Source organism: Vigna unguiculata, chromosome 1 (assembly GCF_004118075.2).
Source record: "Vigna unguiculata cultivar IT97K-499-35 chromosome 1, ASM411807v1, whole genome shotgun sequence".
Classification (NCBI taxonomy): domain Eukaryota; kingdom Viridiplantae; phylum Streptophyta; class Magnoliopsida; order Fabales; family Fabaceae; genus Vigna; species Vigna unguiculata.
In genome coordinates, this window is record NC_040279.1 from 20,507,771 (window position 1) to 20,524,441 (window position 16,671).

Genomic DNA, 16,671 nt, shown 5'->3' on the forward strand with positions numbered 1-16,671 from the left:
TCCTATTTGTGATAGACCATTATGAGGATCTGATAGATAACCTACATCTGCATAATCCATTAGATTTGAATTTGAATCATTTGGGTAAAATAAGCACTACAAAAAAATCCAATTTTTCTACAAACAAAATCTGTATGTAAAGCCTTAAATTCATATGTAATTGAATAATTCAGATGGATTATATACGGAAGAAAATTCGTATGTAAAACAGGCATAGGTAATATGGAAAATATTTTGTATCTAATGTTACATACAGAATAAATATATATGTAACAGATGAGGTCATTACCCACAAAACAAATCTGTATGTAACAGATGAGAACATTATATACCGAAATAGATTTGTATGTAATAATTTAGATTTTACCCTTGAAATAAATCTATATGTAATTGATGAGTGACATTTCCCATGGAGAGATCCATATGTAACCTATTTCCTAATGGATGCTTTTAACAACATATCCTTCAACATAACCATGTAAATTATCTAAGATGAGGAGTACCTCCTCCTTCATCCCTTAAATAAATTAGCTCATCTCTTTCCTCTAATATCTCTCTTATTAAACTTAGAATTCAACTATACGATGTAAACTTGCAAACAATAAGGTTAGCAAAATACTAATTAAGTATATGTTGTACTAAATCTATTTAACTCATTGCTTTGGCATATTAAGCCATAACTAAAGTTGGTGTGCACAATCAAAGGAGAAAAAGTTCATTTTACATGAAAAGTCCCATTCTCCATATGTTAAACAGAGAATCCATAGAAATTTTAGACAAAAAGGGTACTATTTCCTACATTGAGTAATTGGGTGCAAAGTTCTAAATACAAAATTGTTCAATTCCTATGAAAAACTAAAAGCATACTATTTTGATAATTTCTAAGAGAGATTGAGGAATTAACTATAGAAAACTATACTATAATCATTAAATACTACCTCGGGCTCCTTATGAACAGGCTAAAGTTCCATTAAGAAAGTTACATAATTCATGTAGTTCATACCATGTTATTTAATTTTCTTTGCAGGCCATGCCTTCACCCCTCAATTTTGAGTCCATAACTTATGCAACTATAGTGAATCGGTTAAGAAAATCACATTTAACAATATTTTGGATGTAAATAATATCAAATTTATGATGAGAAATTACAATCAAACTTCTTTTCAATAACATAATTGATGTAGCCATGAATTCTATGTGGAGTGAGTGTGTGGGGACAACATCAAATAAAATTTGGCTTAGACACTTTAGAACAAGAAGTTTAAATATCATATCTAGTCGATTTAGTCCCCCTCAAAAATAAGCAAGCGCACAAACTGTAATATGAGAAACTAAAGGCCATCATTCATTTAAAGTTAGATGAATTTATGAGGCAAATCAAAACCAATAACAAGTGTATCCTTGTTTTCTCACTTTACACGCTTGTTAGCTTTAGAAGAGCTAGATCCATAATATTATGTCTAACCATCAAACAAATTGAATTAAAATTACAAGCTCATGCAAAAACTTACAAAACGTAAATTTTGCAATTTTCCTTTAGTTTTAAGGTTGTCAACATCTCGATCAAGTTGTTGCTTCCAAGATGCTAGAAGTGCTTCATCGCCTAACAAACACAAATCTCGCCAGGATAGACTTTAAACAATGACTTTGATATCATGTTAAAAAGTGGACTTTAAGCTTAACTTAATCTCACAAAATTGGCTTGTAAGGTGAGGTTTGCACCACATTTTTATTTTTCTTTATTTTCACATTATTGTTCCACTTATAGTGATAAAATGTGTATTTTTGTATATAACCATGTCCACAATCATGATTCTTAGCATGACCACAACCACAACCAAGGCTATAACTATGACCATAAAAATATAAATAAGAAATATTGTTGCATTCACTTCTAGGAATGGAGCAGAACCAGTTGGACGGATCTCATGATTTTTCATCAAAAGTTTTATTACTTAGCTCAACCATACAAAGACATGAAATAAATTCAGAATATTTGTGAAATCTCTGTTCACAATATTGTTCTCGGAGGAGCAAATTAGTTGATCAGATGCTTTATTTCTTTATTTAATGGTATCATCAATATCCATTGCATCTAAATATATTTCAACATTTAATATAAATAATTTTTCCTTGTAATATCAAGGGTCACCAATCCCACAAATTCAAAATTTGTAGGATTTGACATATTTAGAATTAGCATACACATAATAGTAATAATAGTAATAATATTAATATTAATAATAATAATAATAATAATAATAATAATAATTTGAGATTAAGATTAACAAAGTCAAACCATTCTTATGACAAAAATAATAATATAAATTAAAATTATAAATGAAGAAAGGATTAGAAAAAGTCCAGATCAAGACACACAAACCATTGTCCTTAGAGAGCTGATAACATGTTATAAAATAAAGCTAATAAGAGATAGAAGAATAGAAGAAAAATAGAGAATGAGAGAATAAGGAGCAACTTATGTGTTTTATTACGGGTAGGAAGAGTCCTAATTATAAATACAACATAATAATCCATAAAAGATATAAATCAAATAGTTAATATAAGATATTACATAAAAAGTAATGAATAATTTGAGTATCAATTATATCAATCACAAGAGTAATTGTACCAAATCAATAAAAGACCATTAATTCATAACATATCATAAAATTTTGGTAAAATGTTTTAAAAGTGTTATTATACATGCACTCTTTTGTAAAGTAAAAAAAGTGGGAATAATAAAGGAATTAACAATACTCTTGTTTAGTAACTTCGAATTTCATATGAAAATACTTAATATTTTTGTTCAGTTTGTAATTTGGCTTTAACTCAAATCTTCTCCATTATTCAAACGGTTTAAATCAATTATTTAATGAGAAATGTTTTTTATGTCTATTTCAATCACCTGACACTCACTTAAACTTTTAAGAGTAATTTTTAATTGTAATATTAGTAAAGAAGATGAAAGATAAATAGTAAAAATGTGAATGTGAAGTTAGTGTAAAAAATTATAAAGTGTCAAATAATGAACCTTATTTCATTTCTTAGTGACACCTTTTCAATTTTTGTACCATTTCATTTCAATGTAGCTTTATTTTATAAGAAATAATGTTGTTGATATTCTTTTTGCCTGGTTTATATCATTCAAATTGAATTTTTTTTATCGATAATTTAAACAGAAAAAAACTCCACAACTAATTAAGATATTGTTTGAAAGTCCATAAAAAAACAATCACATCTTTAGCAGGAAAAACCTTATATGAAGACTTAGTGAGCTTTTGGACCCTGTGGCAGTTTGTCTCATTTGATTCCATATGGTAAGGATGTACCCATTTAACATGTCTATCTGGGAAGGTGAGTATCCAAATTCGATTCACATGTCAAAATTTGTATTTATCTTATTATTTTGTTTCTCTATTTTATAGTAGTATTATACTTGTCTTCCCATTTATTTTCATCTTTTCATCCATCCTAAATCCCATTTATTATAGTAGCACAAACAGAAATGGTGCAACAAAAAAAATGAAAAGAATGAGAGAAAAGGTGTGAAAGTGATATCCATTCTGAATTGAAAGTTGATTTCATTTATCCTGTGTACAAACAAAAGCAAAAACAATTCACAAGACCACTCTGCATCTTCTAATAAAATAAGAGCATCACCAAAGCAAAACAATAGTTCATGATTTCAACATGCAGGCTACGTGCATTGCACTGCTCCGCACAGCACGCCTTAACTAATTTCCTTTGAGCATTATACATCATCTTCATCCATCTTCTTCTTCTTCTTCTTCTTCTTCTGCTGTTTTGGACTTTTATTTACTTTTGCTTCACAGTAAAATTGAAAAAATATACGTAATATAAAGTAAAGATGAAAGTGGGGTAAAACGATATGTACTGTGTGGAGGGAGAATTTGGCAGGTTGGTTAATTATGTTCTCCTTTTTCCGATTGACTGGTGAGGCTTCCCTTCAAACAACTCATCAATGTAAGTCTCAATGTCTTCAGCTTGGTACTTTATATACTTCTCTGTCTGTCTCCCTGGGTCAAAAGTCTGGGCGAACCTCGCAACGAATGATCGGTATGCAGGGATAATCACTGCAGAGATGGAAACCCTCAGCTCCGACTGAAGCTGCTCGTCCTTCACCACCCACGAGCTCTGCGTCTTGAGAATATCGTCGAACAAAGAGTTGAAGCTCTTGAACCTCTCCTTCAGCACCGGCTTGTGAACCTTCCCATTCACGGCCAACCCTTCGTGGCTCAGACACTGCAGCACCCTGTTCCACGTCTCCCTCTGGTAGTTCTTGTGGTAGTTTCTCAGCTCCGAGGACTTCTTCCTGATCCAGTTGTCGCCCATCACCTTGCTCATCTCGCTAGAACTCTTTATCTTCTGCAGCATGTACCTCCCATTGTTCATCATGAAGAAGTTGCTCAGCGCCACCTCTTTGTACAGACGCGCCTTCCCCTCCAGGCTCGAGTCTAGCAGGTCCATCACCCTCAACGCCTGTTTTGCGAATGGAGACGGTGTTTCCTCATTCTTCTGCTCTGCATTCTTGCTTGTGGAACCCGCACGGTCCCTCTTCGTGTGCTCCATGAAAACCTGCTCTAATGTTTTCTTGTAGTCCCCTGCTATGTTTAGATAGTTCATGATGTAGCGTGTGAGGGGGTGCACTGCGCCACCTGGGACGGCGCTTTTCGCTGTCTCCGATTTAATCTGGTTCTCTAGGTCGCAGAAGATGTGGATGGATGCCTCCCCAAGTCTGGACCTGGCATGGTTCATCTCTGTCTTTATCTCCTCGCTGGACTCCTCTGGAAAGAGTCTGGCCACGCTGGGGATCACCTCGTAGAGGCCCTCGTACATGTCCAGGAGCTTGAAGAGCTTCTCTCCGGCTCGCTTCGTCATGGCGGCGCCCTCCGCGAAGTTCAGAAGCTGAATCACAACGCCGCGGGAGAGGCTGCTGAAGAGTCCCACCGCCACGGCGTGGTTGTTTGTGAACACGGTCTCGGTCAGCTTCCTCTCGCCGGGGAAGTACACTGCCGCGTACTGCTTCAGCGTGTTGATCCAGGCGGGGATCATGTCCCTGGCCATCGTCTCCCACTGCATCTTCGTCACCATCTCGTCGATGCTGATCTTCTCTAACCCTAGCTTCTGGTTAATCTCCTCGAAGGCGCTCCTCCGCGAGATTATGTACACCTGGCAGCACTCCGATTCGTAGCCGCCGAATAACATCTCGCTGGCGATCTTGCTTAGGCCGGCCATTGTCTCCTCCGAGTACCCCGGGAAATTCGTGTCTTGTTCAAAACCATCTTGTTCTTGCGCCACCTCTTGCTGTTCAAATGCCGCCATGTGTTGTTTTCCTTTGGTATCGAAGCTGTTCTGATTATATCCTCCGGGATCCAATTCGGTTGGGATTCTTGTTTCTTCCATCAGAAACCGGAAGTCCTCCTCCAAATACGTCATCAAACGCTGGTGGATTGAGGAAATGCGGTTCATCATCGAGACTTGTGCACCGCTGATCTTCTCCGGTTCATGATCACGATAATTTCCAGTCACCAATGTCATCAGTTTTGAAAACCTGTTCGCGTTGTTCAACAACCACGAATCTTCCTCCGACACCTCACCCCATCTCGGTTTACCTTCACCCGCGTCGTATTTCATTATCTTCTCTTCAACGAGATCCAAGTACCTCTCAGTGAAGTCAGGAATCTCAAAGTTGTTCGCATTTCCATCGGTTCTTAGTCTCCTTGCGAATTGGTCAATCTCTTGAGCAAGTTTCTCGAGGCTTGGCGGAGTAGACGCGGCGGCTTCTTCTTTCTTATGTTCCTCCTCCGCCTGACCATGCCGCGTCGGGGACAACGTATTCGCTTGAGCGGCGGCACCACCAGGAGGATTAAGCGTGTCACCGGCGTTGTTATTATTCTCCATGACGACGGTTATGTTTTCCTCCTCAGCGAGAGAGATAAAAGAGAAAAAGTGTTTACAAGTGAGAGATGCGTATGCTGAGGAGAATCATACGTTTGTAGTCTTTTTTGATTTTAAAAAAATAATATAAAAATTGAATAGTTGTTTCTGTCCTTTTATTGTGAGGGTTGAGTGGTTGACCGTTGACGTTACTTTTTTTTTTTTCTCCTACGTCGTTTCGTTTGTGCTTCTCACTAACTACGGTTCGTTGAATTGATAGGGATGGGCAGTGAGAGAGAAAAAGAGAGATGAACCTTTCCGCTTTTATTATTGCCTTGTTTGTCGGAGGCGGTGCTTAATGCGCGCCACTCACCGCAACGAGCGGGTTCGGATCTCAATAATAAGACGCGATTCCGGGTCGGATCCAAACCCGATAAATCTCGATGCTACGCGTTATGCCAAACAAAGAGTGATTGAGATTTGAGACAACACTTCAGATCCGGCTTAACAGGGAGCTGAGTTAGCTGAACTTGATAACTTCCAAAAAAAAAATATCGAAATTGAACTGACAAAAATAGAGATAAAGATAGATAGATAGATAGAGAGAGAGAATGAGATATGGCGGAGGTAGAAAGAGGCGAATGCTGTTGCAACCGTTTCTGGTTCTGTGTGCGACGGTGACCGGTGTGGGATTGTTGATGCTGGCGCTGAGGCCGTTGGATCCTCCAATCACTGTCGATTTTCCCAGGGATGTCAAACTCGGAGATTCAAAGAGCTCGAGCTCCGATGGCGGCGGCACGGGCTTCGTCGGAGAGAAACCGTGTGCGACGGTGGAGGAAATGGGGAAGGATTTCGAAAATGGTGTTGTTGCGAATGAAACGTTGAGAGTGAGGAGAATTATCGAGGATCACTTCATCCTGAACGGTGCCTCCCTGTTCTGCGTTTGATTTACCATTTCTGCGGCTTATATTATTTAATAGCATGAATATCCTGCAGTGACTGTTTCTTTGAGTTTCTCTGTTTTGAGGAACGAATATCTATTGTTTCGAAGTTCCTCTTTTAAGGCGTGGAGGATTTAATTGAATATCAGGGGAGCTTGTTGGTACTTGGTAATGTCGTGTCCAAGTTTCTGTTGTTTGTTTTTATTGAATGTGCTACCTTTCTCAGAGTAAAGGAATGCTTGCATTTTAACATAACTTATTTAAGAAAGGGTCTCTTGTTATTTTAGGACAAATTATGGATAGTTTTAATACTACGTAGTTTTTGTGTTTGTGAGCATAAGGTGCCATTTTGGGTTTTAATTAATTGTTCTGTTTTCTAATAAGCCTTTATTTATAGTTACACTTATATCTAAAGTAACAAATGCATTATATTTCAGTAAAAACTTATAGAAACATTTCTAATGTTTTCAATCATCATACATCTAGTTTACTCTCAAGATTGCTCAGCTGTGAAAGTATGCACTTGCTTACGACTAGTAATTATCTAATCTATTTTTTCATCATTCAATTTTACATCCTGTTTTTTCTGAAAATTATATCAATTTATAATTTCGCACCTCTCAGTGAGATTCAATGCATAATGTGTGAATAGAAACCATGTACTTCTGCAAAAACAGTTCTTGAATCAGAAGATGTTGAAAATTTTGTTACAGGTGCTTCGAGAATCAGGGATTTGCCTCCGGAGCAGTTCTGTAGTCATGGATTTGTTCTGGGAAAGACTGCAGAGGCAGGTTTTGGGAACGAAATGTACAAGGTCTTAACTGCTGCAGCACTGAGTATAATGTTAAACCGGTCCTTGATCATTGGCCAAACCAGGCATATTGGTTCTTTCCCAAGCCTTTCTTTTTCATTTTTAAGAGTTAACATTTTTATGATGGATGCATGAAGTCCTAACTCGTAGTTTATTTTAGGGGTGGTTTGGTGGTATCCCTTTAAAAATGGGGCTCCAAACTCAGACTGTTTCTGCATGAAAAATTTGATTGAAAACTGATATCTGAATCACTCACCCTCAGTCTTAAGGAGATAATTTAGCTACCTTAAGAGCATTTGCTGGCTATGCTTGTTATATAATTTTTTAAGCTTGTGTTGACTTCTTGTTCCAAAAACAATTTGGCAATGGAAACCTATCTTTGTCATTTGACACATTAGATATGTGTACTTACAACCACTCAGATATGAAAAACTAGTTGTCTACCATTGACGGATTTGTGAAACTGCTTTCGTCTTGCAATTTATTGTCTGTAATTTGTCTTTCCATTATCTGATTTCCACCTTGGTTGTATATTTCAGAGGCAAATATCCTTTTGGTGATTACATTTCCTATTCCAACTTTACCTTTACAATGAATGAAATAAAACATCTGTGGAGACAAAATGGTTGTGGAACCAAATATGGGAGGCAACTGGTTATGAGGACTGATGATTTTGAAAAGCCAGCTCAAACAAATGTCCTCTGTAGCAATTGGAAGGAATGGAAGCAACCTATCATTTGGTAAAGTGACATGGTTTTTCTACTTGTTAGTCTTTCAAGCATCACGTAATGACTATGGACCTTATATTTTAGGTTTCAAGGAACCACAGATGCCGTGGCAGCTCAATTTTTCTTGAAAAATTTACACTCTCAGATGAGGAATGCCGCTTTGGATTTATTTGGAGATCCTCAAGTCCTGGGATCTCAACCAAATGTATTTGGAGAGATCATGAGGGTTCTCGTATCCCCTTCAAAAGATGTCGAGGCAGCTGTCAATTGGGTTATTGGTGGTGGGGAGAATCCTGACATCTCATTGCATATGCGGATGCTTATGAATAGGTAATATATAATTAAACACTAATATCATTGCATGATGAATGAAGCTGGTGAGGTATACTGTTATATGGTCATGTTTCTTGTTATGTATTTACCTGTTCAGTAAACTATTGAGTGAGCTATGTAGTAGCTTTAATAATAAGAATTGAAAATCAGAATCTATCTGATAATTGAATTGGAAAATGAAATCAAACACAGCATAATTAATTACATATATAAATTACATATAAATGTCCACAAACATATTAATTGCATTTGATATTCCTTCTCAACTTTATCTATTTCAACATGAATCAAATTATAATTTAGAATAGCAACTAATTGGCGTTGCTTTGGGATTGGTATCATTATTCTTGTTTGTTACCCAGGTCCTATACCCACACAAGAATACTGACCCTACTATATACATGTGTATAATGCTCATTCTCTTTTTTCCCTTTTTACAACTAACACGTCTATATCTTGTTTGTGGTCTTCACATGGCACTTATATATAAATTATATTACACGTGTGTATATGATAGCCAATTGATTTCGACATCAAGGCAATATCTATTTTTCTTTCTTTGAAATTGTTCAAAAGCTATGCCATTTAAAATGGTATCAGAATATGTGAAACTTATGCAACAGTCAAACCAATTGTTGGACACATTTTTGTCAGTTTCTCATACATATATATCCGAACCTCTCTTCATGACTAATTACTAGTTTTAGGTAATACTGTTAATGTAGTGTCGTGTCCGAGTTGGAGTTGGTACTGTATAACTAATTACTAATTTTAGGTAATACTATTAATGATTGTTATTTTAATTAACTGTTTTAAGGTAAAACAAACCTGATATTGATGATGTAAGGGGACAAGGTTATGATCATGGGCGCAATATGAAGGATGAAATCCAAGGAGTGCAAAAAAGATTGTTGAACGTAAATCTTATAGCATTTTATATATCATCCATAATTTGAACTTAGTTTTATGTGATATGGGATTTATGTTCGAGAATTATTTCTTTCTTGGATTTTTATAATGTATATATTATTATTTGCATCATCTATAAAACAATGAAAACTTCTTGAAGACAATGAAAGTAAATTTTATTCTAAATCATTATCTTAAAATCAATGAGAAAGTAGAATTGAAACTGTGAATATAATAAAATTTCAAGCACCAAAGTTGACATATTATTTAATTCAATTATCAAAATCTTGTTAACACATTAAATTAAAAAGTAAAGTTGCAACAACTTAGGAAATTGAAAATTTTGAATTTTTTTAGGAATGAATATTTGGTATGATATTTTGTTTGCTATTAATTCTCTGTAGTGAGATTCTACCATTTGATGATAGGTAAATGAATATTGGTATAGATAATTTAAGAGGCCTTATTTATTGTTTATTTAAAAAATTGTGGGGAAATTGATTTGCATCGACTTTGTTCTCTACCCAAAAAATGGCCATTGAAATGAACGTAAAGCTGAAATTTCGTGAAAAACGAAAAATCTTTAGAAAGTCATAATTTGATGAAAATGATTATGATGAGATGGCATAACACATTATTTTAAGAATATTTTTGTATTGAATATTTTCTTTAAATATCAGAACAATGAATTTCGTCTATTGAAACTTGATTTAAACAATTTTTACGATATGGAATCATTTTTTTAATTTTATTTGAAACTAAAAAATATAAATCTTTAAATGAGAAAATTAATTACAAAAATGTTATCTTAATCATGAAAAGTTTTCTAGTTTTAGTGAACATTCAGATATTAATGATCTTGATTTGTTTTTAGAATTGAAAGCATTAGGAGTATCCATCAGAAATATTAGACTTAGTAAAAAGATTGGATTCTTTGAACATGTGGAATCTAAATAGAGTCTCACTTGTAGACATTAGAACTAGTGAGAGTCTTAACAAATTAATTGATGCTTACTTAATTAATTTTGAGATATTTGTTTATAAATTAAATGAATAATAATCATATGATAACCAATGAAAAAATTGTCTATGAAAGAGTTGGAGAATTAATTATATTTATTTTTATTCTTTTCAAAACTACCACTGTTTTTATGCTTCTAACATTTCTGCAGATTCCTATAAGTGCTGTCTTAAGTGAAGTTTTTACTTGAATTTGTTGGGAAATGACTTGGTTTAACTAACTCTATCTATACTCTATTTTTATCAATTTTCTATGCAGCCGAATACTTGGTATGTGCACTAGACGATTAGTGCAGTGCTGCATTGCATTAGACAATTGGCTTTTGTTTGATTGTAAAACCACATGCTTATAAAGTATTATTAACTATAACAGTAACTGTGGAGAAAAGTTTCTTAAAATTAAAATTGCTTAAATCATATCTTAGATTAACAATGTTATAAGATAGATTGAATGGATTAATCATCCTATCTCTTTAAAGCGAAATGTTGGAATTGCTTGATTATAAAACTTTGATCTAAAAAAGCTAGAATATAAAGATTGATAATTCATATTATATTAAATTTCTTTAAAGGCTTTGCCTTAGCTCCAAAACTTTTATACACGGCCTGCCAAGAAGTCAAACAAAATAGTGCTAAGTTAAGTAGCAAATTTGTTTCCATATGTCCTCATCTCTTTGACACCTTTGAGTACCGTGTCCATTCAGCTACAAGGCAAATACGAAGAAAAGGTCTAAAGAATACACTTTAGATGCATAGACTCTCTGTCTGTTGAGGCACTAAAACGCCGTCTATTATGATATTTCTGTTTGAAGATATCAAATAATATAGCCTCTTGAATGGTTTAACCGTAACTTCAAATATAGAAATGTCATAAAAACCAAAAAGTAGAAAACGAAAGGCCTAGCCTTATAATAAAATAGCATTGCATGCATATCTGACGCATTATCTATGCAACATACCGAGTCTTCTGTTTATTCTTTTTTGGGGGGATAGGAATGAGGTTCAACCTTCTCGCAGGATGTTCTTGACTGATTGATGCTTTTTCTGTCATTTTTTAAAGGTCCATCAGAGCAGTACAGGCTGCATTACATTGCATAAAAAAAGCCATAGAGAGTCAGCACCTAATGTCAAGACCAAAGGTGGTTGTGGTGTCAGATACACCTACTCTTGTTCAAAGTATCGTGCCCAACATTAGCGAATTCGCACAGGTAAGTTCTCAGTTCATGGTGTGAATCTTTTTGAGTACAACAATATGCCTCTCTTAATTTATTAGTGACATGGAAATCAGTGCTTTGAAATTAGAGCTGGGTATCTGCTGTAGTGAATAAATTTTCTTCATTAGCTAGTTTTTATTGCTTACTATCCGAACATGATGCAACTGGGGTGTCTTTTTGACCAGGTTCTTTATTTTGATTATGGAAAGTTCAAAGGAAATGTCTTCGAAGATTTGCCCAAGAAAGATTTTAGAGTGAAGGATTGGGGTCCAGCACCCAGATGGGTTGCTTTTGTGGATTTTTTTCTTGCATCTCGTGCCAAATATGCTGTTGTCTCTGGAGCTCATCGTCGTGTTGGAACTACATATGCTCAGTTAATCGCTGCACTGGCTGCAACACGCAATCTGGGTAAATGCACTGTCCTCATGTATCATTTTTTGTTTTTATTTGTTTCTTCGAATGCACCATTGAAGCATCTGCAAACTGTTATGTTCAGGAGAGAACTCGACTGGTTCAAGTTTTTCATTTTTGAGCAGTTTCCATAGTAATATTTTGAGTGAAGGTTTAAAGAATCAAGTTGGGTGGGGCCATGTGTGGAACAGATATGGTGGAGAGTTGAGTTGTCATAACCAGACGAATCAATGTGCTTTCACAGCAATTCTCCCTCCTGGTTGGTGGGACGGCCTAATGCAGTCTCCTATTCCAAAGGATATTAATCGTCTTGCTGCCTATGGCATTCGACTCTCTGCTCTGGGCGCAGTTGATTTCGATTCCCTTCAAAATCACTGTCTTTCAAGGAAAAATGTTGAGAGAACCATCACTTTCAATTTGTAGCCTTCGGAAGTCACATATCATTGTATTCTTTATGGTATTAAACATAATAATTTATTAGTATAGATTTTGTTGCGTCATTCCTTTTCTTTACCTTTTTAGTCCATCTTTTATCAATTTAAATGTAGTCCTACAAATTTAAGTTGTTCATCCGGTTAAATATAGAAAATGAGTAAAAGAAATAAATGAGATTCAGCTAGATTGTTAGTCTAGATGATGAAATCTTTAACATTTCATAAATAAGTTAGTAATCACTTCACAAAATAAATAAATATAATATTTACATAATTAAAAATAAATTAAATAAAACAAATATATAAATATAAAAGATAAATAAAATATTGTAACTATAAACAATAAAAATAATATTTTAAAAAATAAAATATAAGTAAATAAAATAATATATAATTTAAAATAAATAAAAATTAAATAATTCAACATGAGTTTTACAAAATTAATGTAAGAATAGTTTAACTTAACTCCATATCTTATAATTAAAAGTTAAATAAATAACACCATAAGAATTCGTTTAAATAATTAAAATTTACATATTCTTTTATCATATTTTCTTTCTTTCTTTTGTCATTTTTTTTTATTTGACGCTATCTTTGCTTTCACCATTAAACTTACTTTTTATTTCTGGTCCTATTCTTTGGCAGGATAATGACCTTAGATGCTTAAAGACTAACCTTATGTGTATGGTAGGGTGAAACCTATTGGCAATGGCTCTGCAGAGCAGTAGAGGTCACCACGTGTAAGCGTCAAGTGAATTTGATCTTATTATATTTATCCGGATAATTGAGTCATAGTGTCCTGCTTGCCATAACATGATTCAGTGTGCCTAATGTGTTGTATACTTGGAATTGTTTTAAGTACCTGATTGCTATAATATGTTCAAATGATTTTACACTAGCTTACCCTTTCATTTTCGTGTCTGTGCTTGTCTTTCTTTTCTTTTGCTATGATCACCTCTTGGTGGGAGCAGATGAGAGAAACGTTCAAGGTGGGTCTGGTGATAGTAGCGGTGCAGCTTAGAGTATCCTGTTTTTGGTGGCTCTTAGGAGCAGTTTCACGGCCATGGGGCCTTTTTGTAATAGTTGTCCTAGTGGCAACCCCCTTTATCAAACTGTTATATTGCCAACTTTTAGATTCTATTTTGTTCATGACATGGTAGTATGCCTAAGCTACCTTTTCCAGTACTCTTACAGATGACTGTATCGGTTAATTTTCTTATGCTTCCTCTTCATCTGATTGCTCCTTTAATATTATAATTTTGTGATACTTTATTGAGTAGATTTATTCTATTTAAATGAAATGTCACATACAACATGAGTTTTATAAAATTAATGTAAGAATAGTTTAACCTTAGTCCATATCTTATCTTAATTAGTAAAAGTTAAATAAGTAACACCTTAAGAATTCGTTTAAATGATTAAAATTTAACGATTCCTTTATCCATATTTTCTTTCTTTCTATTGTCATTTTTTTTCTTATTTAAAGTTATCTTTACTTTCACGATTAAACTTACTTTAAATTTTTGTCTCATATTTTTTTATTCTCTTTTACTAATCAGAATCTTATTTATATATATATATATATATATATATATATATATATATATATATATATTTAAACAAAAGTTTTTTGAATGCATGTTAAAAAATTCAATTTTAAATTTAATTTAAATCTATAAAATCAGTTTATAAAATAAAATTTATACACTATATACCAATTTATAAAATTAGATTTATATCCATAATTTCTATATATAAATACCAAAATAATGAAACAAATTAAAGTTATACAATAATTTATAAAATTAGATTTATATCCATAATTTCTATATATAAATACCAACATAATGAAACAAATTAAAGTTTAGAGAAAAAATAGTTTTTTAAAATGAAACTTCTATAAACATCTTTTCTACTTATAAACTTTGTTTAATAATGATATATTTAAATTCCATTTTAGATAGATCACCTCGACAATTCTCTAAATTCTTACATTTTTTAATTAATCTCACTAATCGATAACAAAAACAAAAAAAGTAAAAAATAAAAAGAAAATTTTATTTCTCGATTAGACGTTATCCGATTTTGAAAGAACGAAGTTACATATTTCTTAAATAAAATATTTTTTAAAATAACATTTTCTGTAAAAAGGGTTTTCATAATGAGACGACAATATAATATTGATAAACGAATAAATAAGATTTCATTTAGTTCAAAAGTAACTAGAATAGTTTATTTTTCATCTTAACCTTCCATTTTACTATAAATTGAATTAAATAATGAATTCATTTAATGTTTTCTCAAAAATATCCTTAATATTTCATTGCAAATTCTCGATCTTTTAGTTTATTAATATATATCTAATAATTATTTTTATAAAGACAAAATAGTAGACCCAAAATGTTTCTAATTCAAAACCAGACGTTCCACACAAAAATTTGGTTACTTTATCTGATTAAAAGTATTATTCATATATTAATTAGTTTTTAAATAATCTAAAATTGAAATTGTAAAAAAGAATTTGAGTGGGAGTCTGTCAGACAACCCTGTAACCATCCCAGGTCTAATGACTGGGAACGATCCTCTACAGCCAAAGATGAGCCCAGTCCAGAGAATAAGCCCATCCAACCATTAATCACGCTCTGATCACAGGGTCATAGTTCATCCACCAGACTTCAGTTCCTGTCTCCTTAGAACTTAAGGATACAGAGGTACGAGCCTATAGAACAGATCCTGTTCAAGTAAGGTCGTGACTAGATGTATGAAGTCCGGCTTTATAAACATGTTCACTTTCCAAAACTCTTTCGATATGGGACTATAGTACCTGTTGGGACTTGCAATCTGAAGATGCTTTGGATGAGGTTATTTATTTTGATTGTGAAAAGTTGAAAGGAAATATGTTGGAAAGGAGATGGATTTATTTGTTGCATCTGGCGCCAGACGTGATGTTGAAACTACATCCATTATTTGTTCAAACATACCATTGAATAGAGACAGGAATTCCCTGTAAAATGAAGAAAATAAAAACAAACCTGAACTGAAACTTCATAAAAGGAACTCGGAAGAAAGAAGAAAATAAAAACAAACCTGAACTGAAACTTCATAAAAGGAACTCGGAAGAAAGAAAAAAAAATTTGGACCATTTCTCGATTTGTGCGTGTCATCCTTGCGCAGGGGCCATGCTAATCTTCTCTGTATTGTTCCGTTATAAAGATTGAGCTTTTGCAGTAATTATACGGTGTGGGACTCTAACGGGGCAGTAAGTGAAAGGAAATCAGTGTAGAGGAAGACGTAAAGGATTGAGTGCAGAGAGAGATATTCTTTAATGTATTTTTGGAACACAACAATAAGTTAAAACAAGATTTCACTGTAAACACTACTAACTTAGCTGCCTCATCATTACTCTCTGTCTTTTCCTTTTCATTTCACATTCTTTTATTTACTTACTCTTAATTACTTTTTCTCTTTGTATATGTATTAAAACATATTTTTTTATTTTTTCAGATGTTAATTACAAGAAGATGATGGTTAAAGCATCGCAGACTAAATAAAGTGAAAAGATAGAATTGTGAAGTTTGAAGAAAAGGTCACAGAGGACAGTAATCAATAGGTCTATGGACAGTAATCAATACGTCAAAATCAATTTTTACATTTATATTTAAATTTTAAATAAACATACTTCATCAATATAATTTTAATTCATAAAATTTTATTTATTTAATTTTAATCTTAAAATATAAATATAAACATTTTAATATAAATTAAAAATATTTAATAGAAAATGTATAACTTCGTCAGTTATTTTAATTCAAAATTACATTTTATTTTGCTGTGCGGGAGTCAACTGTCATTTTAAGGCTTCAAATATAATTTACTAAATGTAATAAAGTTTCTCAACTCCACAGTTCGACCTAAATTTTAGATTGTTAAAAAATTAATTAAAATATAAATAAATCCTATAGAAGTTAA

General features: G+C 33.3%; 2 protein-coding genes, 1 long non-coding RNA gene and 2 other non-coding genes across 5 annotated transcripts; 1 reads left to right on the forward strand and 4 right to left on the reverse strand.

The window, feature by feature from the left end:
* Nucleotides 1-3,585: 3,585 nt before the first annotated feature.
* On the reverse strand, nt 3,586-6,148 carry LOC114191571 (exocyst complex component EXO70B1-like). Its single transcript, XM_028080822.1, has 2 exons — nt 3,899-6,148; nt 3,586-3,799 (listed from the first exon to the last, which is right to left on the reverse strand). The coding sequence occupies exon 1, from the start codon at nt 5,923-5,925 to the stop codon at nt 3,931-3,933; it is 1,995 nt and encodes a 664-aa protein (XP_027936623.1). The 5' UTR covers nt 5,926-6,148; the 3' UTR covers nt 3,586-3,799; nt 3,899-3,930.
* An 87-nt stretch (nt 6,149-6,235) lies between these two features.
* On the forward strand, nt 6,236-12,768 carry LOC114191580. The gene is made up of 7 exons (XM_028080834.1): nt 6,236-6,825; nt 7,556-7,718; nt 8,193-8,393; nt 8,466-8,711; nt 11,704-11,851; nt 12,043-12,265; nt 12,354-12,768. Exons 1-7 carry the CDS (start codon nt 6,513-6,515, stop codon nt 12,689-12,691), a joined length of 1,632 nt encoding a protein of 543 aa, XP_027936635.1. The 5' UTR covers nt 6,236-6,512; the 3' UTR covers nt 12,692-12,768.
* A 2,453-nt stretch (nt 12,769-15,221) lies between these two features.
* Nucleotides 15,222-15,987, reverse strand: LOC114163881. Its single transcript, XR_003599445.1, has 2 exons — nt 15,790-15,987; nt 15,222-15,706 (listed from the first exon to the last, which is right to left on the reverse strand). It is a non-coding gene; the product is annotated as an uncharacterized LOC114163881 (long non-coding RNA).
* Nucleotides 15,233-15,453, reverse strand: LOC114165441. Its single transcript, XR_003599709.1, has one exon. It is a non-coding gene; the product is annotated as a small nucleolar RNA U3 (small nucleolar RNA).
* On the reverse strand, nt 15,831-15,935 carry LOC114165538. The gene has a single exon (XR_003599728.1). It is a non-coding gene; the product is annotated as a U6 spliceosomal RNA (small nuclear RNA).
* Nucleotides 15,988-16,671: the final 684 nt, after the last annotated feature.

Bases quoted from the DNA above. Each gene is read 5' to 3' on its own strand.
- LOC114191571 (XM_028080822.1), bottom strand. From the start codon at position 5,925: ATGGAGAATAATAACAACGCCGGTGACACGCTTAATCCTCCTGGTGGT.
- LOC114191580 (XM_028080834.1), top strand. From the start codon at position 6,513: ATGAGATATGGCGGAGGTAGAAAGAGGCGAATGCTGTTGCAACCGTTT. The intron at 8,712-11,703 runs GTAATATATAAT...CATTTTTTAAAG, and splicing joins ATGCGGATGCTTATGAATAG to GTCCATCAGAGCAGTACAGG. The intron at 12,266-12,353 runs GTAAATGCACTG...TGTTATGTTCAG, and splicing joins GGCTGCAACACGCAATCTGG to GAGAGAACTCGACTGGTTCA.